General features: G+C 37.5%; 1 protein-coding gene across 1 annotated transcript in view; it reads right to left on the bottom strand.

Moving 5' to 3' along the window:
* Window positions 1–10,358: 10,358 nt before the first annotated feature.
* spns2 (spinster homolog 2 (Drosophila)) overlaps window positions 10,359–23,804 on the bottom strand; it is a 64,933-nt gene continuing 51,487 nt past the window's right edge. The window contains exons 9-13 of the mRNA XM_043239151.1: window positions 22,538–22,603; window positions 21,959–22,057; window positions 18,481–18,644; window positions 15,675–15,711; window positions 10,359–13,192 (exon numbers count right to left, since the gene is read on the bottom strand). Of these exons, the coding sequence (XP_043095086.1) occupies window positions 13,181–13,192; window positions 15,675–15,711; window positions 18,481–18,644; window positions 21,959–22,057; window positions 22,538–22,603 (378 nt within the window). The 3' untranslated portion in view covers window positions 10,359–13,180. The remainder of the gene's footprint in view (window positions 13,193–15,674; window positions 15,712–18,480; window positions 18,645–21,958; window positions 22,058–22,537; window positions 22,604–23,804) is intronic.

The raw sequence follows: 23,804 nt of genomic DNA, 5'->3' as shown, positions 1-23,804 counted from the left end.
TTGATAAAATAAAGCGTTACAATGAAAACTGTAGGGAACCCTGTGGAGAAATGGAGTGTGGTGGCTGAATGACACACCTGCTGCTGCTGACTGAGTGTCATGAGTGTATTAAAGCTGAACTGTCTTTCTGATATGCATTATAAATGTCGGTGCTATATTAGTTACCAGCCAGTATTAGTGTTTGTTATACTATGGGGGGGCTGTTGAATTACTGAATCTGATTGGCTGATGCTAAAGAAGTTCCCGGCAGGTTTTGACCTCATTACATGTCCATATCACTTCGCCAAAGGATTTATTTTATTTCAAGGTCCTTGTAGCCGAGAGTCCCAATGATACTGACCAATACGTAATTAACTATAGCAAATAACGAGATAAAACGACAAATCATTTCCATGCTTTTGCCACAAAATGACGTTTTATTATTTATGGAAAGCACATATCTCTCACTCGAGCACGTAAACAACTTAGCAAATAGCATTTTTGTTGCTAAATGTAGCCACATTTCAAACTGCCCTAGCAACAACTTTAACGTTTTTTACATTTATTTAGTCACAAATCACCTTTCTTTGGCTACTTTCTCTGAACCTCAGTTGAAAATATCGCATACGATACGATAACTGCTCTGAAGACGATTTTATCAGTAATGTTGTTGTTGTTTAACAACAATTACATTTTTCACAAGTGAGGTAGTTTCAGAACTGTTCTTGAAGAAGATTAACTTACAGTTTCGCAAGAAATAGACGCCTCTACCTAACACCATCGAGAGACGCACAGACAGGTAATTAATACGCTTAATTTCTCTCTCTCTCTCTCTCTCTCTCTCTCTCTCTCTCTCTCTCTCTCTCTCTCTCTCTCTCTCTAATAACTGCATTAATAACTACATCAATCTTCTATAAAAGGTTGGTTTTGGAATTAGCAATGCATGCGTAAAATATTTTTTTTAGGTCAAACCTCGACAAATGTCTTCAAATACAACATCTGAACATGTTTATTGTTATGCTGCTGTTTTGAAGTAGCAATCTTTTATTAGATCGTAAATGTCCTCACGGTCACATTTGATCAATTTAATACTCTGTTGCTCTGTTTTTGCACAAGACTTTTGAACGGCAGTGTAGTACTGCCAAGTGATTAGCTATCACTTGCATCAGCCATAATTTTAATACCAATGCTTCCCTACTATTTACCCTTATTTGCATATTTACTTGATTGAACAGATTGCTGTCTGATTGGTGACATTCCATTTAGATTTTCTATAAAAATGTCTCTGCATAATGAATATAAATCACATTCCCTTTGCAAATGCAAGCCTTCCATTCAAACGTCATTCAGTGTCTGATCAGTAAAAATACACGAATTGACCAAGTGTAAATACCCAGGCCTCTGTGCTGGGATGTGTGTTATGCAATGCTGCGTGTGTTGCTGGATTTGAGAACAGTGAGGTATGAAGCAATCTGTTCTTCACCATGGTCCATCTGTGTGTTATATGGGGTACCAGTGAGTGCTCTCGCTTAGGGATTGAACATTCAGACCCCGGCAGATTGCATGAGTCTGTGCGGGTCATCCTGACATAACCGCTAATAAACCACCACATGGACTCTTCATTGACAACGTGACCCGGCATTTTGTGTAAAGGGTCTTTAATGCAGGTATTTTGCTGTATGTCAGATGAGTATAAGAGGGAGGAACTCCCAGAGGATGGTGTGCTGTGGATTCTATCATGTGTTAAGCGGCTGTCATCGTCTACTCTCCCTAGAAACAAGCATCTTTATAAAGCTCTAAACCGCAGCATCCATCTTGACTGAGGACCCCCTGTTCTGTTTGCAGTTCTTCACCTTCTCTCTCTCATTCGAGGTGCTTGCGAGAGTGCACAGACTGCGTTAAGGCTGTGAATGAACCGCTGTCTCCAAATTTATATTTTGACATGTGATTCATACTTAATAGTTTGTGCTACAGACAAGAATATTGCCTCAAGTTATGCAGTTTAAAAGGCAGAGGTGTTTAAAGAGATCTGACTCAATTGGTGCTCAGAAATAAAAACCCAGAGCTACACTGATAAAGGGATCCAGGCCTTGTCTAGAGACTTGACTTGAGCTTGTAAGAAACCACTTCATAGCAACAGGGTAGTAATATGCTAAAATGCTCTGAATGCTGTAGAAGCCGGATATGTCCTGGCAACCTCCCGAAACACCCAACAAGCAAAAAAGCAAACAAATGTTCTTTTTTTGATTCTTAAAGTGTACTTGATATCATTTCTGAGGCACGTTTTCCAACATCATTTTCCTTCTTATTGCATCTGTCATGATGCCTCTTCTTTTTAATAATTGCAGTCTTTAGGAAGGTACCTGCCTCCTTTAATTTGTGCCGTTTTCTCCATCTGGCTCCACAGTCTCGCTCTACTCTTTCCTTATGCTGGCTGCTGGCTATGTTTAGATGCTGTCGTCTCCAAAAGGTACTTTTACACATGTGCTGTTCAAACAAATACACACTCTCCTGTGCAGCCAAACATCCACACACATGGACACCAAGCGCCGGCAGATACACAAACATCCAGGTGTGTGCCTGTGATCGTCCCCCCAGGAGTTAGTTGCAATGTTTGAGCTTCATTCATGCTCGCATACAGCTTGGTGCGTTATATTTAGCAGGGAGAAGTACACAGAGTGTTTTTGCTCTGGTTCAGATAAAGAAGTGTGATTTAGGCACTTGGTGTGGGAATCTATTTGTAGCAGATCACAGGACTGTGCAATTCTTTTGTAGATAATGCATTTACCAAATGCAGTGAAAAGGACACCGTGTGTAAATAATGTGCAGCATCAATGCGTATAAAAATAAAACGGTAATGAACTTTTAAACCGCTGGTATTGACATTTCCATTTTTATTCTTGGCTCTTTTTCCCTTCAGATGTACAAAGAAAGGTCTCATATAATGTACAGTAGAAGTCTATTTATGCCACACACACAAAAAAAAACAAAAAAAAAAAAACACTTGAAATGATGACATGTTTGTATTTATTAAAAAGCTGAAAATATAAAAAATAAATCATATTTATAACATGAAAATGTTCTCATTATGGCAATTTATGTCATAAGTTAATTTAGTGCTGGTCTTTTAATAGTTTTTTTTTTTTTCTTTCTATTTCCTTTTTTTTTTCCCACCAAAGAAAATAGTTTATTTTGACGAGGCTCGTGAAAAATAACGAGGCTTTATTTTTTGCTTTTAAAATTGGTTTTGTCAAACACACATGTACTTTTTACATTTTTTTTTTTCCTCTCACAGAATATGCAGTTTCAGTAGTCACAATACTAACCAGCCAAGTCTTGACCCTTTGACAGAATTAATGCTTGAACCTGACCAGTGTTCAAAGGTCAGACAGCTGATTGATAAATTCAGAAGTGGCAACCTGCAGAGGTTCCCAATGGATCCATTGGATCCATTCTCATGGATTTTTGCGCTATGTTGAGGGATTTGTCAACTGCATATATAATATATAATAGTATACACATTTGGCACAGTGATTTCTGTAAAAACAAATTAAGCAGTGATGTGTTAAACTGACAAAAAAATGGCTAAAAGTATTTTTTACTTCCTGTTCATCAAAGGATCCTGAAAAATAAATAATGTTTTCCACAAAAATAGCAGCACATCCGTTTTAAGCATTAATAATAAGAAATGCCAAATGCATTGCATAATGCACCTAGCTTGCATTAGTAATTAATAAAATGGATTCAATCTAATACTGATTCAGGTAATTGGACAAAGTGAAGTCCAGTTTACCTGACTGTGTGTTATAGTAGATCGTTTTGTTTGGACTCTAAAATTCTTATCATCGAGGTCTGTTGTTTTGTCTGTTTTGACTCATCAGCTCATCTGAACTTTAAATTTGAGGCTCAAATTTACCTCACTTCCCTCTTCCGCTTTACATTTACCAATTTTACTGCAATCCTTAAATTTTCCCCAGTCAAGTGCAGCTTACAGGAGACTGCTGAGAGTGCATTCACACACACACACACACACACACGCACACACCACCAGAATAGCCCCCCATTTGTTCCCATTGATGTGTGTGTCACATCTCGGTGCTGCAGTGTAAGAAGGAGATTTTGCTGCAGGGGTGTGACAAGACAGTGTAAACAGTTTTCCCCCTCATTTGCTTCTCTCTCTATTGTCATTACAGTTGCATCGCTCCCAGGCTGATGAAACTCAATTTTCATAATGGTGCTTTAGACAGCACGCTCAAATTGAAAAAACAGAGCAGTTGTGTGTGAGTAAATTATCTTGATTATAAAATCACTTTCAGTTATGTAACAAGTTGTTTTCTTTGTGAATGAGTGATTATCTGATTGTTACACTAGTGTAAGTTTAATGGGGTCAAGGGCCGGTGGAGTTGAAGGACCCCTGGTCATGGTATGTGGAGTCACTGTACTCATTCATGTTGCTCAATCAGCTTTAAAACTCAGTGCCTAATGTTTTATATAAATTCAAATTCAACGTTTAAAACTCAGTGCCTAATGTTTTATATAAATTCAAATTCAACGTTTAAAACTCAGTGCCTAATGTTTTATATAAATTCAAATTCAACGTTTAGATATTTAACTAAAGTATCTGAACAAATGCTATCATTGACTCGCAAAACAGTTTTGACCTATGTCAGATCATTCCTCTTTTTCTGGATATATATTTAATTACATATTATAAACTGTGAGAAAAGTCAGTAAAAATAGTGTACTGTACTGTTAATATGAGGGAATGTTCTGTATTTATATTTTCACGTGTTTTTAACCACATTTTTAATTATGCGTTGCATTTATGCTGCGTTTTAGGGTTAAAATTGAAACAGATAAGAGTCCTGACAGAAAATTACCAGTACCAACAGATGACTAAAGGGTTTTTTCCTCCCAATACTATGGAAGTAAATGAGGATCAGCAACTGGTAGGATATATATTTAGAATGGGAGTATATTCCAGCTGAAGGCAGTTTTTCTCGTAATCTACATTGTAATGCTCAATGTGTAAATTTACTTAAAATTTTTACTTATATTGTATAAAAATGTTTGAAATGGTTAAACCTGAATCGTATCTGTACACTCAGTGACTCAGATCTGCATTCCTGCGCAGCTTGTGCGATGAGAAAAGAAAGGTAAAGAGTAAGGAAGGTATTTTGAGGTGATCTGGGGTTAAACTCAGTTTCAGCATGGAGCCATATTATCCATCAGAGCCCAGCAGGCCTCCGCACACAGAGGCAGTGTTCTTCTCTTCTCATGAGGGAGGAAAGCAATTTGTCATCAAGGAACTTTTTGGCATGGCCAGGGACTGAGACATTTCTCTTCTGAATGTTATTTTAACATTAAACAGAGTAGATAGAAAATTAGTTCAAAAAGATATGTCAGTGTGGAAAGCTGGGTGACTGAAAGGATTTTACTCTCCGCTTTTCAGAGACAGAGAAATCATCTTAACCTGTAAAAGACCAGATCAGCAGAGTGGGGCCATGTGTAACTATGCATGACTAATGAATTAATGAGCATGACAGGTGTTGATAAGCACGCGCGATTCCTGCTTTACATGAGTATGACATTGGGCCTTAGAATATCTAGTACATTCAAATAATAGGCTGTTTACACTAACTCTGCCCACCAATATGTTAGTCAGCGCAAACAAAATAACCTTTTTAAAATCCCATTTTTGATGAAATCAGCCCGAGGTCGAATTCACCTTGCCAAACCTTTTTCCTTCCTTTTCAAAATCTCATATCACATCGAAAAGGCATTTTAACTTAGTACGGGAATAATCGAAAAGTTGTAAATAAAGTATTGGCTAGGGTAGATGTATGGAAGGCTTTATTGTCCCAATAAGGTGGCTTTCATTTAATAATTTGAATTAAAATGATGGTTTATACTAAATATGTTATTACTGCATACTGTTTCATAATGTACTACAGTACTAAGGTGTGAATAATTGCCACAATTTGCAATTAAGTAGTTAAAAATCCTGCATTTAGTGTTAATAACCTCTATTCTAATTTACACTGTGTATTGCTGATAGCTGTTTGCTTTCATATATTGCTGAAAATTCAGGAATAAATCACATTTTAAAATATATTAAAATAGAAGTTTTAAATTACAGTACTATTTTACATTATTAATTTTTTCATACATTTTTGATCATAATAAGCATAATAAAGTCCCATGCCAAACATCCCAAACCAAAATATAGAAATAAAATAGGCTTGCATAAGTATGTGTGTGTATACAAAATAATTTTTTGATGTATACATGCATGCATTTCAGGCCAGGATTTCTCAACGCTATATGAAAATATGAGAAAAGGTTTATTTAATCTTTGATTCCTTTAAACAATAACAACAGAATAGCAGAATGTACATGTTTTCCACCATTTGTCTTCCTGGCACATTCCCAGCTGTGCTCATATGTTGAGGCTTTACATGCATGCTCTAGTTGGTCGATTTCACTGCAGGAGCACATGAAGTGCTGGGAATGAGTCACATGTAGCGTGCTGTGTTCATTAAGATGCATGTGCATCGTGATGAATGGGAAGAACCACGGAAATGAATGAGCTCGGAGAACGTGAACTTGAGTCTTGTTAGAGTGGTGCACTGCAGCTGATTAGTGAGATCAGTCCGTGTTTGAAGACGCAGAGCCAGTGCGCGTGGAGGCGAGAATTCACAAATGGCCCTAAAACACACCAGGCTTTCATAAATTTGAAAGGCTGAAGCGATGCACACTTGTACAATCCATCCTAAGCATCGGTACTAAAGACGCCATTAGCAGTTTAATTAGGTTGCACATCTTTGTCCATCAAACACACGCCCCTCTACAAAAATGTCTTATAACCAACACATTGCATTACACTGCAGTCCGTGTCGTGCTCATAAGTGAATAAATGTGTTTCAAGGTGGCATGAAAATGAAAAGTAATTTTTAAACTGGCAATTAATTTAGCATGTCAGTCTGAATTACCAAGCTTATAAGCTTCTTAATTGCATTAGTGCTAAAGATAATGAGTTCGTAATGAGAGTGCTGTGTTCTTCTGTTTACCTGTATTCTTGTTTTTATCTGTTTTGTCTGTTTTTACATGTCGTACCAGTCATGCACCCAAAATGTGTACAAGAAAGGGCTAGGATATAGGCTAGGATATATTAAATGTGAGCATAAATATTGCTGGGTATTGCATGTTAGGCGAACCCTAAGATAATATTCAGGTAAGAATGTAAAATATTTCATGAGTAAATCCGCGTTTTTTGAGCCATGCATGAGAACCAAGCTCAGCGTCTATCGTGCGTTTACTTAGAAATGCAATGTGAAAATTATGTTCTCAGTATAAACTTTAAGATAATATTCAGGTAAAAAGGTTGTTAGCGTATTTATTTGATTGGTCAATAGGCCTCAGCTGTTCTGATTGACTTTAGAAGCCACATTCGTAAAAGCAGTTCTTATTTTTATTCAAGATCTACGGTTGGATGCCTCCATTATGTTGAAAGCATGATTCTGTGAACAAGTTTGAATTTGTCCCCGGGGCTTTATTTTTAGATATGAGATCTGTCTGTTCTCATCTGCTATTCTCTGTCTTTCTTTCCCTTTTTATTAATGAGTAAAGACGGAGAGTGTGGCGCCTTCCCTTTTTCTCTCTATATTTAATGAAGTGTGCTTTTAAGCTAAGCATGTATTATTTTAGTCCCTAAATGCACAATTATGTAGAATTTTGTGTTGTAGGATGCTATTCTTAGTTTGACCTTTTGTATCGGTCTCTGGCGTTTGAGGAGGAATAGCAAATACGCTGACTGCACTAAAACGTGCGTGGAATGGCTTCATTCATAATCAGATAGCGAATATTATGCGGCTCTCCACAGATTATGTCAGTTATGTTTTTCAGCTGCTGGTGTACTCTATAGGTTTTCTTTCTAGTGTTGCAGACAAGTTTTAATCACCTTACCTTCAAACTATAATTACATACTAGTTTTTAGGGGTTCGCTGCATGTTTTTGTATTCACAAAAGGTACTATTTGTTCTACAAGGTGCTACGTTCAGGTGTCAAATGGATGATCTTTGGATGGATGGTCTGCTTTCTCTGAATACAATAAAAATCAATGTGGTTGTTACTATAAGCAGAAAAACATGAAAAACTAAATATACAAAGCCTACAAAGACTACAAAGCCAGTCTTAAGTAGAACATGTATATTTGTAGCAATAGCCACATTGTATTGGTCATATCCTAAGAAACCACACATCAGTCGAAGCCTGTTTATTCAGCTTATTTTTAAAATAGAAAAATAGACCCTTATTACTGGTCTTGTGGTTCAGGGTCACATAGAAACACTGAAAAGTGTCTTTAAAATATATTTTTTTGTCATCCACAGAGGAAAGTCATATATGTTTCAAGTGAATAGTGAGAGTGAGAATAAATAATGACAGAAAATAACTTAAAAGACTCACTTGTCAAAATAGCCAAACAAAAATTGACATGTGCCTTAACAACTATTTGCTTACGCTTGAAATTGACCCAAAAATTACCCTTGTTTTTATTTTTTTGTTTCTTTGGCCCACAGAATGTTTTAACAGTCCCTTGGAAAGAAATCGCCACATTGATTTTCCTGCTGAGTATAAGGAACCATTATATCCTGTCTACACCCTAGAGTTTCCTGTCAGATCTCCACTGTTCTGTTGACTTTGACAGTGTTTTCTCATGGTGTCATGCCAGAATTAGGTTTGGTTTGCTTGGCCAGTGCATTTTTGTCGGTTTATCAGAGTTCGGCGTCCAGTGGAGAGGGAAGATCTTCATCACTTCATCAATACAGTGTGTTGTTTTATTTCAGTGTAAATACAAAAATCGAATGTTAGTTTGTTCTGACATGATTTTACCAATAGACATCCAACATATATCCCATTCATTTCAGCATTGTTTATATTTTTAATTTGCATTTTACAAATGGAAAAATGGAAACAGCCGTCAGTAAGACAGATCATCATTATACCAAAATCGAATGGTTAGCTTGTAAATTAGTCAAACTTTGAGATGTTTCCTTTACTCTAGATAAGGACCTTCCTGTCAAAGGTTAGAAGGGGTCACTTGTGATTAGAAAAGCTCTTGTGATCAATACTTCTGATTGAATGCAGCCACAGTAAGCAGTTTTGGGGCATTTGAGGCCATCGGCTCTGTATTTAACTGCCGGAAAACACCTCATCACTATTGGTTGACTTTTTTTAGAGCTATTTGGCCATTATGGCTCTTCTGTTCTTTGTGTGTTTTTGTTGGCAAGTTGGTGTCTACAGAAGCTTTTCAGAAGTTTTTAGGCCCTGAGGTAATTCTGTACTCAGCTGTGGCTACGGTTGCAGATATTTGTGAACTTTCTCGATTTGCTTTCATATGAGGTTTGGGTCACACCATGAGCAAATATTGTATTTTCATCACTAATGTGGATGAATGTGACAGCTGTTGCTAAGCATATTTTCTCATATTTTCAGCAACAGTCACTGGCTATGTAGGTGTTTCATGTCTTGTCAACACACTGGTGACCTTCTCCATCTACATTCTTCTTCTCTGGCGTCACAGAAACAGTTGCTGAGCAACAGAGGTGCAGTGTGCCTCTCTAAACAATGCTAGACTTTATCCAGTCCCCCAAAACCTAGGCTTACTCTTACACTAGCTGATGAAAATGAAACCTTTTGCTCTGCCCTCCCCTCCCCTCCTCCTACCTCTGAAAGAGAGGAAGAGAGAGGGCTTCCTGCTCTAGAGCAGTGAAAGTCTCCTTTTTGTCCCCCCAGGTATGTGCTAATGGGGCTCTGTGACATTAGAGCCCATTCATGCGCTGTAGGAGTGTAGCTCTCGGATTGGGTATCTTGCTTCTTATCACGTGAATCAGTGGTATTGAAGGATATTCCAAGAATGGACAGATCTTGCGATATTTTGACTGATCTTCATCCAAGGCTGCATTTTTTTGATTAAAAATAAAGTAAAAACAGTAATGCTGTGAAAACTCATTGCCATTTTTCATTAACACATTTAAGATATTTATTTTAAAATGTAATTTATCCCTGTTATGACAACTTTTGTAACTATATCAATAAACTACATTTTCTTTTGTAACTATATAAATGTTTTTACTGGTACTTTTGATCAATTTAGTACCGAATAAAATTAATATTTCTCACCAAAGCACTATTTATTTATTTATTTATTTTAAGTTGTATTATAATTGAACAAACATGAGTTAATGAATAATATATAAAATAATACCCTAACATACACATTCATTAATAAATTCTGGAACCTTACTGATTATTGGCATTGCAAGTGACAATTCAAATGCACTTTTGTAATAATATAAAAAAGACACTTTATTGCTCTGTTTTGATTAAATAAGTTTATTTTGATCAGTTACATATAGGTGTATATCCCTGTGGGAGCATCACAGTAAACGTCCTAGATATTTTTCTTTATAATCACACTTGCTCTAAAAAATAAAATCACCTTTTAATTTCTGCTTGACATCAGAAATAGGTTAATCTTTACAGAATTCTTGTATGACAAGAAAATGTGCAATCTGAAATACTCAACTCTCACGATTCAGCAATTAAAATGATCTCATAAAACTGCTTATTAGCAGTAGCGTTTTGTCAATAAAATGAACTTGGCCTTACAAATATCAAGCCAGTTGTTCATCTGACCAAGATCACCGTGAGCGTTGCCTTTCAACAAACAAATAAACAATAGTCATATAATCATTGACAGCACATAAAATAACTTTGAAAAGCTAGTAGCCAGGCAGTGAATGGGTAATAATCCCTCAAAGCTAGCACTTACAAAATGCCAGTGTAGAACTATTGAATTAGACAGTAAGAGAAAACCCCCTGATCAGCAAATTATTCACACACCCAGTTGCTTGTGCAAAACAAATCAGGTAAAGTATCGGTTCATTGGTCTAATAAACATGTTAATACACAATACATGTACTTTCGTATAAGTGTAAATCATGCTCTTTGTGAATCAGTAAAATAATCGGCTCCTGTGAAAACACAGTTCTCTGAGATGAACAACTGAGAAATTCTTCAAATGGTGACGAGGAGGTGTTTTTTTTTTTTTTTAAACTAAAATAAATCAAAAACGGAACTGTACATAATATCTATGACATAATTTTTTTCCCCTTATTCCATCTTATCAGCAAGGGTAGTAAATAAACAAATTAAAAACGTAATAAATACATTGCATCAAAGCAGTTTACAATATATTAAAATTGCTGCATAATATAGTTTATCTTTATAGTGTCTATATATAAAACTCATATTTGTAAAAAGAAAGAAAACGACATCTGTAAAAGAATAATAATAATAATAATAATAATACAAAAGCTTCATTAAGATAAATTGGCATGTGTAAACACATTGGATTGGACAGAATCACATTCAAAGGCTTTTCACCTGGCATGATGAAAGGTAAAAGGATATGACTGGCAAATAGGAACAGTAATTTCACATGATACGTTAAGTCAGACCTTCAAAACACAGATCAGCTTTTTCCACATCAATCTATAGGCAAGGTGCTTTTTTCAAGATGGGGAAAAAGCCTTCTCTTAGAGAACAGATTTACATTTGAACAGCTTCAGACGGACAGATTTGGTAACGCCAGGTTGCAAAAAAAGTGACAGTGGTGAGTATGTGTGCTCTGAGAAAATCTTGCTAAATATGAAGATATACAAATTATTGCCACTGTCAAAGCTTTCACGTTTGTTAATGATGAAATCTTCTTTTTTTTTTTAAATTGCATATATTACAAACTATTATCTGAAGCGAAACCACACAGGCCAATAAGAGCGAAAAAGGATATTTTCTGCAGTTTTACCCTCCCAACTTTATCTCTTCACATCCATGACTACTCAGTGAAAAGCAAAGTGCTTTTCTTAGTGTATGCAATGAAAAACTTCCACAAAATTCACAGAATCCACAAAAAAAAAAAAAAACTTAGACTTAGCTTAACCTCTGAGTTAAAATTCCCTTTTTGAAAGCGGATGGATTGCAGTGTAGGTAATTAACTTGGCTGCGATACACTATCATCCTTTCTGTCTCTTCTTTTCCAGTAAAGGGATATGTAAAACCAAATGAGCAAGGTAAGCCAACATACAAAGACTTTCATTCTTACAGACTGATCCTGTGAATCTTATCCGCACTTAAAATGAAGGTTTGCCTGTCTGGGTGGGTAACCCGGCACTGCGGAAGGAATTCCTCCCTAAACAAGTGACGATAACCTTGGCTTTATTCGCTTGTTAACGTTTTTCAGTATTTCTGCTCTCCTCTTGGACGCGCTACGAGACTCATCCTGGCGGGCTCTTTCAGTAAAGTTCAGTATGAAAGCATTTACATGTTGTTTCTTCATTATAAAAAGATAATATTTACAATCCAGTGTCCCTTTCGGCTATAGTTTATGAAGTCCCTCCAGTTTCATTTGTAAAAACACACAGTCAGAGGAAGAAGAGAAAAGATAATGATCGATTTCAATGATCTCAGGTGTCATGCGTGACTGCATGATTTCACTGGCACTGCATTAAAATGGTAAGTGCTAAGAAAAAGAATGGAAAATACATGTAATAATAAGCAAAGAAAAAGATCTTTACGAAAGAAAAGTGACCAGGGACCAGACCTGCGCCTCTGCCAGATTTCTTAAGGCAGGGCTCACCGTGTAGTTTGTTTTTCAGTTCTGTTTTTACAGGATTTCGGTGTTTTGGCGAGCCCCCTGTTGGCTGTGAGCATCTCCGGTGCTGGTCCCTATTCGGAATGTGATGCTATGGCACTTGGTGCAGATCGACAGGCAGCGTGACAGGACGGGAGCGTGTGTCCGTGCTGTGTTCAGTAGTATGGCACTGAGCGCTCTAGCGCACCCTCTTCCAAACACCCATTGGAGCCAATGCTGCTCTCTATATACATCATTGACAGCTGCGCTCCAGTTGCTGATTGGCTGACCTCTTCCCAGCTGAAGGTTTGCTAGGGCGAGCAAGGTGCGACTCGAATTCAGAACGGCCTTCACAGGATGAAACGAAAAAGCAGAGATGATATGACAGCGGCGATCCGAGAGTGTGTAGAGTGTGCGTATAGCGAGTTAGCTGCTAGTTTTATTCCTTCTGTTGTTTTTTTCTTCCTCCACTTGCCCACTTTTCCATCCCATTGCAGCAACCCCTTCTCATTTGGTAACCTGAGGGAATGAAAAAGACAAAGACGGGTCAGTCTCTGGCTGTTTGTGTTGTTGAATAAAACTCGAAGCAATAACATCCTAGTCTCTGGCTTCCCAACAGGATGTTTCATTTTAATTATTTTAACTCAGTACCCACTGAGCCATCTGTCTGGTGCTGCTGGTGAGGTAAACCAACCCCCATTTTTATACACACACACACACACACACACACACACACACACACACACTGCAACTAGAGCTTCTGTAAGCTTCCCACAGCTGCCCCACTGACATCACAAGACTGTCACAAACTTAACAATTATTTTATTCAGTTTTATTCGTAGTACATATGCAGAGTACAGCAGTACTGTATGATGATATTATTTGGCTCATGCGACGTAACTAAAAATGTTAAATACTAGGGTATTACTCTCAGATAATCACATCAGTGACGTTTACGGAGCATCCAGGGTCTTGTTCGGGATTTGTCTATCATTATGCCACAACTAATCTGGCCTAGAAGCTCATCTACTATTAAACAAACCATTGTTTCCTACATTGTGTGATAACACACTCATACACTGAAAATTCAGTAATTATGCTGGATTTGGTCTTTATAACCTCAGGTTTTTCAAGTTGTGTGTTTATTTTTATCCGTTTTTTACATGCTTTTAGAAAAATATAAATGTAGGGTTGTGAAAGAAGTGTTTTGTCTTGTTCTAACAAAATGGTGACATTTACTATTTACAAATGGGGTTTATAGATTAAAATGTAAAACTTGTATTTTAGGAAGGGAATCTTATTTTTTTATTTAAATGCAAATCTCACATGGCAAACTCATGTTAATCTGTTTTTAACATTGATAATAATTAGAAATCTTTGTCAAACACCAAATCAGCATTACGAATAATGGCTTTTTACAAAAAATTTAAATATAAAATAGTTCATTTAAATTGCAGTAATATTTTACAATATTACAATTTTAGTAGATTTCTTATCAACTATTTGTAGCAATGATGAGCACAAGAGTCTCAAATCGATGAATAATTAATCAATCACCCCAATGTCTTTAACAGTACATAACTCTACAGCTTATATTGAGTAAAATATGCATTTATGAAATCCAATCATGTTTAACTGCCCAAAAGTTTAACAGCTAAAACCAGGTCATATCTGGTTATGGTATCATTACGTTACAAAAGGTTCTCTAAAGGAAAAACAAGCTTTTTATAGAGAAGGCTCTATTTTGTCATCATGCCATTATTTGTCCACTAGATTTCACTAAGCAGTATCTCTTCTGTGACTAAAACATCCTCCATCTGCAAGGGCGGTGGTCTATTTCTCCATTGCTTTCCCTTTTCATCTTTCATTTATTATCTCTAATATCTTCCCATTGCTTTGGTTTCAAGCCCTTTCTGTCTGAAATCTTTGGCCCTAATCAAGGTTAATGTCACAATAGTGATTTTTCTCGTACTTCCTCTCCCTCTGACACTTCACTGGCCTCCTCATAATTTATTTTCTAATATTGGGTGTGTGGGTGTCCGTCTGTTATATAACTCATGCAGTTTCCTCTCCACTTTGTGCTTTGACCCCTATTGATCAGAGAACTTTTCCCATTTATATAAGTGACTGAGGCAATATGTCTTGTCATCACATGCTCATTTATGCTAATTAATATGTCTCTGAAAGGCTAACCCTCAAGGCCATGTTTTACGCTGCATCCAGTCAGAGATATTTCATTGATTTCTAGTTAAACTGCAGTCATTTAAGGCTGTTAACCTAATAAACAGTGGCAGTTTTGTTAATTAGAAAGTAGAGGAGCTAACTTGGGACATCTTGTCTGGAGAACAAAAATACATGACCACTTTTACAATCCGCCCTCTCAGTCTGAATAGTTAGGGGACTAGTTATTTTTAGTGTACTGCTCCCACACACATTGTCCTCCACCTAAAGAACGGGCAACAAGGGAAGCCTATTTCCTGATGTTGTTAGAATGTTTTCTTTCTCTGTTTTTTGATGCTATGCTGTTCTTCTGGGGCATACAAAGTCATGGCAATTATACAAACGCTCATAACAGTGAGTGTGAGAAGCTGATAAGAGAAAAAGGGAAAGGGGGCAGGAACAGAGGCTTGAAGACGAGCCAGATTTGAGATTATCCGCTGATGAAATAACCTTATAAAAACTACTCAAAAAGATCTGTTATAATGAAAAGGTGATGCTACTATGAGCCCAAAGCCTATTCTATTCTATTCTATTCTATTCTATTATGATGTGCAAGGACTCCAATGTGTAAACCATAGGGTAAATAAAGGTTAAGCTTGCAGCTCTAGAGTTTCATGAAGGTGGTATGTTATTATTTCTTCCCTACAATCCAGAATACCTTTTCATAAATAAGCTTGAACTATTGTATTCTCTATTTTAAAAGGTCAACAGGATAACATTAGGATGTAAGGGGGAAAGTCGGGGGCCTTTGTTGGAGACTTGCGGGAATTTGAGGTCTTACCTTAACTGTGGATGGCGGCCGGGAAAGCTGGTTTACCCTGGAGAAAAAAAAAACAGAATAATGAGGGAAAACATAGTGTAGATATAGTACTTACACAATACTTTTTATAATTGTACACTACAAATCGGTAAGATCTCTTATTGGAGGGGTTTTCAAACTGGGTTGCAGATATTAATTCAATTAAAAATATTAATTTAAGCATATGCATTTAAGACAATATTTCATCTAATTTTGTCTGCTTTAAACTGTTTGGAAAGCCTGAGATTAATCACAATTATTTTTATAGTCCTAAAAATAAAAAAAAAATCTAAAAATGTATATATTACATAGTTTTTCAATTTTTCAGGGTCTAAAATTTGATAACTCTCATTTAGAAAGCAACGTCATGACAGCATTGTTGAAATACAACTATTTAGATACAAAACTCAGAGTAAATTGAGGTACAGCAGTGGTTTGATTCAGAGTCAGGGTACTGACAGAAGTTGGTGAGGATCCAGATTTTAAGTGAAAAACAGGAGTACTTCAGTTGTACCTCAACAACTTCACTGATAAGCATTTTCACTTCTTTCCTTTTTTCCCTACAAGATGTAGTAGCCTTCTTATAATTTCAGTCGCTCTATTGGAAATCTCAATGGTGACACTTCACAGACTACTAGTGCTTTAACACAGTTCACAGGATGCTTATATCTACAGTACATCCCAACGGACACCATGTCAAATGATGCCAGGCAGCAAAGGATATGAGACAAATGTGTGCGCGTGTGTATTTTTGCGTGACTGTCTGGGTGCCCAGTGTTTTCCCCTGCTCTATAAACAGCTCCCTCATGGCTCAAAACAGCTTACAGCCTAGAAATAAAGTACTCTTCAAGCTCAATATATATTCCTCCGCTCCAGTGAACGCCTTTCATTTTGCATGCTGTTTCCATAAATAGAGGAAGACAAAAAAGAATGCTATATTCATCTAACAAGATATTTGTGAATTAAGAACTACTGAGCCTGAAACAGCACTGTTAAAATTCTATTTTTAGACTGCATGATGACTCGTGATGATGCAGTGCTTATGAAAAATTGTAAGAAGGGTGTTATGTAAGAGTATTTGTTGGAAATGTATAATTGCACAGGCTCATAACAGCTGGATATAAGCTTATAGTGTATGCTGCATTTGCAAATATAACTGCTTTAATCTGTAGCTGCTGCTTATGGCATACATGACATAGCAGGTCATTACACAGCATAGCTACTATTCAGTTGCTGCATAAAACCAGCGGTGCGGTAAACGCGTCTATATAAACTGCAACCAACAAAGATGCTGATTCTAAAATTAAGTTCTTTGTCATATTTTTCAAGTAAAAGGTGGATTTATTATAATTATTCTACATTTAAGGTTATTTTTTAAAATCTTATTCTAAATTTAAAAATTTTTCTTTTATTTTTTTTGTTATATTTTATTTAACATTTGAAATATGTTAACTCATCCCTTTTTAGTATACAGAGAAAACTATGTTTATTTCCCTGAAAAATGCACTGTGGTTGCTCTGTTCGCATGAGTGTCTGACCAGCTTGGCATAGTAACACTGCCTCCACCAATAGTGTGAGGGCTATCTGTTTATCTGACCAATAGTAGAAGTGGGAAGTCTTTAGGGAAACCTACTTGAATATAGTCAGTTATATATTATTCTGTTTGACACAACACCTAGTCACTGTAGTTTTTTAGTCAAGATTTATTCGTGTTAGGATTGATTTATTTAAGACTTGTATCTGTGGTGTAGTATTTGTAATCCACTACATATGATATATAGCAGGAAAAAGAACAATTTAATAATCCTGCTGAGTAGCTCCATGTGAAAAATGACTATAATGATTAAACTGCCTGTTGTAATAGATGGCGAGACGAGAACAAAAGTCAACCTCCTGGGCTGTCTTTAAGACCTATCGTGGGAAGATCTTCTGCAGTAATCCAACATACCACCCTGCCTAAAAATGTCCCCAAGCAGAGAGGAAAGGAAGGAAGTCATTTTTGAGTGGCAACACACACAGGAAATCCACTTGATAAAAGACGGCCGCAAAACAGAAAGTGAGTCCCAAAGTCCGGGTTTCATGTTTGTCTTTACCTTTTAAGGGAATGGGATTTTCCCGGCATATGTTTTAAATGAAGGTCTGTTTTAAAATGTCTATGTTTAAATATACATATATAGGACAAAGTATCTTACGATGGCTTATTCATGCCATATTAAAATAAAATGACATGTCTGGGTAGCTTGAATAGCAAAAGACAACATTAGGGTTTATTTGATGTTCAATTTCTCTCATGTCGTCATGACTGTTTTTACTGGACAATGTCTGTGCATAAATGCTACTTTCATAAAATGACTTTATCTTGTCTCTGCCGAATGCTAGCCTAGTGAAGTTACTTTTATTTTGAAATTTCTAAGAAAATATCTACTAAAGCTCATCTGAACCCACATAAAGTGTCGTTTTTCAACAGGCAGAGTGTCTTTGTTTGAGGATACATCTAGATCTCTGTCCGTCTATCAATGTCCCTCATCCTTGTGGATTAACTATCCACCTGAGGCTATTCACCAGCCACACAAAGATGGCCAAGGCTACCAAAATCACCATGGCAACCGGTATTCTCTAGATTGTCATTGTCAGTGGAGGAAATGGGAAATGATAACCCCATTTAGGAATGTAAAGCAAGGAACCCTTGAAACCGAAGCACACATTTAAATAGTTTTCAGAATGATGACTTAAAAGATTGGACTGAATTAGCGCTATCAACGTTGTGAGTAAAGGCCTGGTCACTCACTGTTTCTCCGCTTTGTCGCGATCGTCCAGGAAGAAAAGGGCGGTGGCCAGGAAGAACATCCCCCCCAAAACGATGACAAAGGGGCAGAGCATGAGGGCATAGCCCAAGCTCAGGAACTGCCATAACGCTGACGTAGCGTAGCTCTCCTGCAGTGCGTCTGATATCTGTGGGGGGCAGAAACACAAATAAATTAAAAGAGCACTCATTAGCAAACAAAGAAGATGTCTGCTGTGAGTCATCAGCGACAATACTGTAATAATTAACTTCCTAATAAGAGCCGCGCTGTTTTAATCAGTTACTGGGTGAATGGTTAATAATGCTAACTTGTCTTTAACTATTGGCATCTGTTGAACAGCAAGTCAATATATCAATAAAAAGACATTAAACATTACTTAAACTATTGATTCAATCAGGTAGGCATTTAGCTCAGTTTCAATTTTACAAACTGATTTAATTTTGTACTGTGTACTGCCTTTAGGATTAGCTCAGTCAGTAGTTAGCAACTGGTTCTTAATGTTAAAGACCACATGAGGTGTTCCTCAAAAGCATTTGATTGTACAAAAATAAAGTGAGTCAGCAATATTTTTGTTCCATTTTCCTGGAAGATGATTTTTCAATGGCTGATCAAAATAAATTGTCAACTTCTAGGAGTTCGCTAAAGGCCACAAAACTCAGATCCTGATCACTATTTATAACAGACCTGTGAACAGAAAAAAAGAGGATTTTCCATTGCAAATATGCAAAAATGCTCTGTTACACTTTGTTCTGGCTGTTGTAGCATATTATTAGAAAATAAAGCAGAAGTTGTATATTTTGATATAAAGGCACTAACAGCAGCATTAAAAAGACATTTAAAAGCGCTAATAATGTCCTCAGAGTCCATCTAACTGACTTTAGCTTGGCTAATCCTTTATCAGCACTAGCGTGTCTCAAGTCTCATGGGTCTGGTAGGAATGCTGACTCTAAAAGGTGTGTGAGTAGGCGCTGACAGTGAGATCTGTGTGTCTTTGTACATACTCAACCATATTTTGGGGACAAATAGTTACCCAGAAGTGAGATAAATCTGACAAAACCTCCTTATAGGGATGTCTTTGTTTGTAAAACTGGTAAATAGAGGGTCATTTTAATTGTATTAATGCAGAAAGTTTTGTGTTAGGGTTAAGTTATAATATCTGTAATCAGTTGTATATAAACATCTACAGAATGCTCTTATGACCTAACGTGTGTGTTTGTGTGTGTGTGGGCAGACCACACTCCTCTATGCGTGTGTATATGTCAGCCTTCATGATGACAAACATAAACTATTTCTCCTGCTAAAAATAGGGCTGAGGTTGAACATTTTTGGTGCGTGCCTAATGAGGTTTTTTGCAAAAAAGATGGTAGATTTTGGTGGATAGCCTATTTTTATAGATAATTACACCACCCACTGTGCCTGAGGGTACAGATTCAGACAGGTACTCTGAATGTTTTTACATCAGTTAGAGTGAAATGGAGCATTACCAGGCATTTAGGAACTGTTATTCATTCACAGGTCTAGTACGCACATTGTTCAGTTATTATGAGAACGTGTTGTCTGCCTGCCACATATTCTTAAATTTCTTTCCAGTTGTCTTCAGTAAGCTATTGGATGTCACTGCTCCCATAAACAGCTTAATGTCTGGAATAACTATGGTGTCACTGCCCTGTGTCAGTTCCTGTGGTTTTTCTCAAAAAAAAAAAATCTCTTCTTTTTTGTTATTCAGAGCTGGCACATTTTTTTGCGACAGAAGTACGTCACAGCCACCCTCACACTATCCTGCCAGACCTCCGGAGTGAAATTATCAAGTAACTGTTGAGGCACGACTTTGTCCCACGTTCCTGGATTTGACAGGCCAGAATGCCCACACACTTCCTCTGAAGACGTAACTGAGCTACTATCTGAGAGGTAAAATAGAAGATCATTGTATTTCTAGAAAGCAGCCGAGTCATGTGAACTAACCACAAATGAAACATCACAAAACAAGTGGCAGGATTATAAACACACTGCCCAGCTGTCTTTTAGCGGGTAGGGTGTTTTTGGACGGATGGAAAGTGGTGAAATGCTAACACTGCAACTTGACTGAACTTGACCTCTGATCTTTGAAAAAAGAGTAGTGAAATAGTTTAGTACAAGCAATAGCAAAATCATAGGATTGATTCCATGAAAAATTATATTCATTTTATATAAGGTTTATATTTCAAATAAATTCTGCTCTTTCCTTTCATCAAGGATCCAAAATATTTGTTTGCAGCTACTATTTTCAAGCAGAAATATCATTTTAAATTGTAATAATATCCCTCTTGGTGAGCATCTGACTTTTAAAACATTTTAACAAGTCTTAAAGTACCTGCCAAATGCGTAAATGTACATCTAGATTTAACCTGTCTATAAGATGGGAAAGCGTTTACTAGTCCCTTCATTTGATGTGGTATCTGAGAAAATAACTCATGACAAAAACATCTAAAACTATACCTCGGCACAACAGAGCAGGTCCAATTCAACATCAAGCCACTAAATCATTAACTGTGTTCAAATACCACCTGGTTAGCACATTCCAGTTGGAAAATATATACAGGTAGATTAGACACAATTCTTCGCTTCTGCTCTGTTCTTATGGCAGTGTATTGAAGTGCATGCATGAGATAAAGAACAAACACTGCAAATGCACTTTTGTTGCAAGAGGTTGAAGGTGATAATGGAATAAGGGAACAATGGGTCTGAACCCTGAGTCCTACATGACAGAGGGCTCTGAACCTGTCAAAAGCACGGACAGGAGTTACTGTTTTACTTGGATCAACTCCAGCTTGTCCTGGTCGGAATGCCGGGAATGTCTACGGGAGTCGGAAGTCTAGGAAACACAGTGTGCTTTTTCCGGAGTTAAGAAGAATGATGAATTTATGCTGCACTGTGATCGGTTTGGCTTTGTTTTATAAACATGAACAAGAGTGGAAATCGGAAAAGGGAAAGGAGCCAGGGTCAGCGTACAAATTCATAGAGCACAATGTCACATAGCACAAGGCGGCGTAGCTTATTGTTACACAGAAGTGTTTAAGAGACTGAAGGGAACACTTGTGGAAGAATGGAGCTTCGAATGAGCTGGTGACTGGCATATATACAATCACAAACATGTCTCCTGTGGAAAGGTATTACTGGAAAGACACAAATCAGGAGGAGCGGGAAACCTTCAGAGAGCTTTTGTGTAAATCTGCTATTGTGAACTAGAAAAGGAGCTATACATCTTTCTCGTGTAGCTCAAAATTGCTGACGTTCTCTCTTAACTATTTGCGTGTCAATAACCTGATTTGTCTTTATGGTATTTTCAATACTCTCAGTATTGCTTGTATGTACAAAGACCCTTATAGTATACTTCATTTAGGTGGTTTAAACCTTAATTAGACTGACCTGACCCCCAAAACCACCACTGAGCAGTTCCCTTCCCAATATGTGAGTCATTCTTACCAAGCCAATGAGGTACGGGCTCCCAGCATCCCCTAGTAAATGTGAGGTGAAGCCCTGGAAGGCAACAGCAGTGGCTCTTCTGGTCGGTATGACAACATACTGGAGAGGTGATATGAAAACAGCTGTGAGAATTTCACATTAAATCATAACAGGAAAATAAAAGTAACATGAGTGCTCGCTGTCAGAGCACTTTAAACTGACCGAAGCTGACTAGAGTTTAAGTATGCAGGGAGACCTTGGCTGACTCAACTTCATGACAGCTTTTCTTGCTAAATCTTTCACTCTGCCTTACATGCACTCTCTGTTTACTGCTCTGAGTTCACTGGCTTCCTTCAGACAAAAACATTCAAACTGAAAATGTTATTTCATTTTATTTTCCATGAGTGGCGTTTCCATTAAGTGCAATCAAAGGCAGCAATTTTGTCTTGGGCCCCACCCAGGCTATACCGAACCTCGTAGTCATGCATCCCACCATTCAAAATAAGAAACTACCCTGAGAAGATGACCAGTTTTGTTACAGCTAAAGGCTTTAAAGTTTCCACTCGATGCAGCAGATAAATACAGGCTTTCAATACAAACCATTAAAATGTCCGCCGTAATGGCCCAGTTCAAAAAGAGCAGCGTCTCTCCGATGAAAATGCAGATCTTAGGAGAAAAAGAGAGGGAGAAAGAGAGTTAGGGGAGAAAGACAGAAGAAAAAAAGGCCAATTATATTTCATTTTATCCTTTAAAATGAGAAGTGTACCAAAATACATACAGATAGCAGGGTTTGCAGTTGGCCAAAGGCTAAATTAACCAGACTCATCTACTAAATCAAAAAACCCCAATAAATGTTGTGGAATATGAAAGCATGTGATTATACTGTGGTTGCGTTATATGCAATTTTTGATTTAAGGGCAACAGAACCGTCTCTTGCTCCAAACGGTAAAAAAGAGACTAGTGGTTATACTACCGTGGAACCTAAAATGTCTGGCGGCTGAACGTGTTACATTTAACAAGTTATTTTAACAGACTCGCGCGATCCCACGAGAACAGACTAACTGACTTCGGCATTCCCACACAAATTAGCTGATATCCCTCAGTGTCTGGTCTGGATTTTCAAGGTGCTTACGGCAGATTGAGACACAAGGATTGAATATCTCCACTAATCTTAGTGACTTGACAGAATGTAGATGGTCTCTCTACATCTCAGAATGCAGCTGACGGCAGCTGCTGGGGTCAAACCAGATGGGACTGTGCGATGAACTATAGGCTGAAGGGGAATTTGATCGTTCAAGTGGCCGTTCTGACTTTGACAGGGTCTTACGTTGGGCTCTGAGTGATATGGTGAGCAGGGCTGACAGAGGGATGACCTCAGGGTGTAAAACAGAGGTGGTGGTATTAGTTCACGGGTCTAGAAACGTCCATTTATATGTCGGTGTGAAAGAATATCTGAAGGTGAGGGGTTGAAAGCGTGTGTGTTCGGACATGTATGAAACTCTGTCCCAACTTGACGTGAGGCTCAGACAGCGTGACGGACGGACAGACAGGCTAAAACTGTAAAGCCCTGCAGAACTCTGGTTAAGGGCTGAAGTGTGCTGACGAGACAGCAGCTGTCCCTGCTGGAACAGACCCTGACAGAGCTCCAGCGTGCTGTCACATTCTCAGACTGCACATCTGTCACTATCAAATTTTCTCACTCCAAATATTTTCCCTCCTTAAAGTTTTGGATTCCTTGTTTTTCGTATGCTCCATTTGGATGTAATTACAGAAGCCTCTGGACAAGTGATTGAAAGGGCGCTCGTTGGGTGCTGGATATATTTTTACCCAGAACTGACACTGTAACGTTACCTGTTTGACAAGATGG

The sequence above is a fragment of the Puntigrus tetrazona genome, chromosome 5, assembly GCF_018831695.1.
Source record: "Puntigrus tetrazona isolate hp1 chromosome 5, ASM1883169v1, whole genome shotgun sequence".
In the NCBI taxonomy this organism is placed as follows: Eukaryota; Metazoa; Chordata; class Actinopteri; order Cypriniformes; family Cyprinidae; genus Puntigrus; species Puntigrus tetrazona.
The sequence above is the reverse complement of the archived record's forward strand: the minus strand, read 5'-3'. Positions and strand labels throughout refer to the sequence as shown.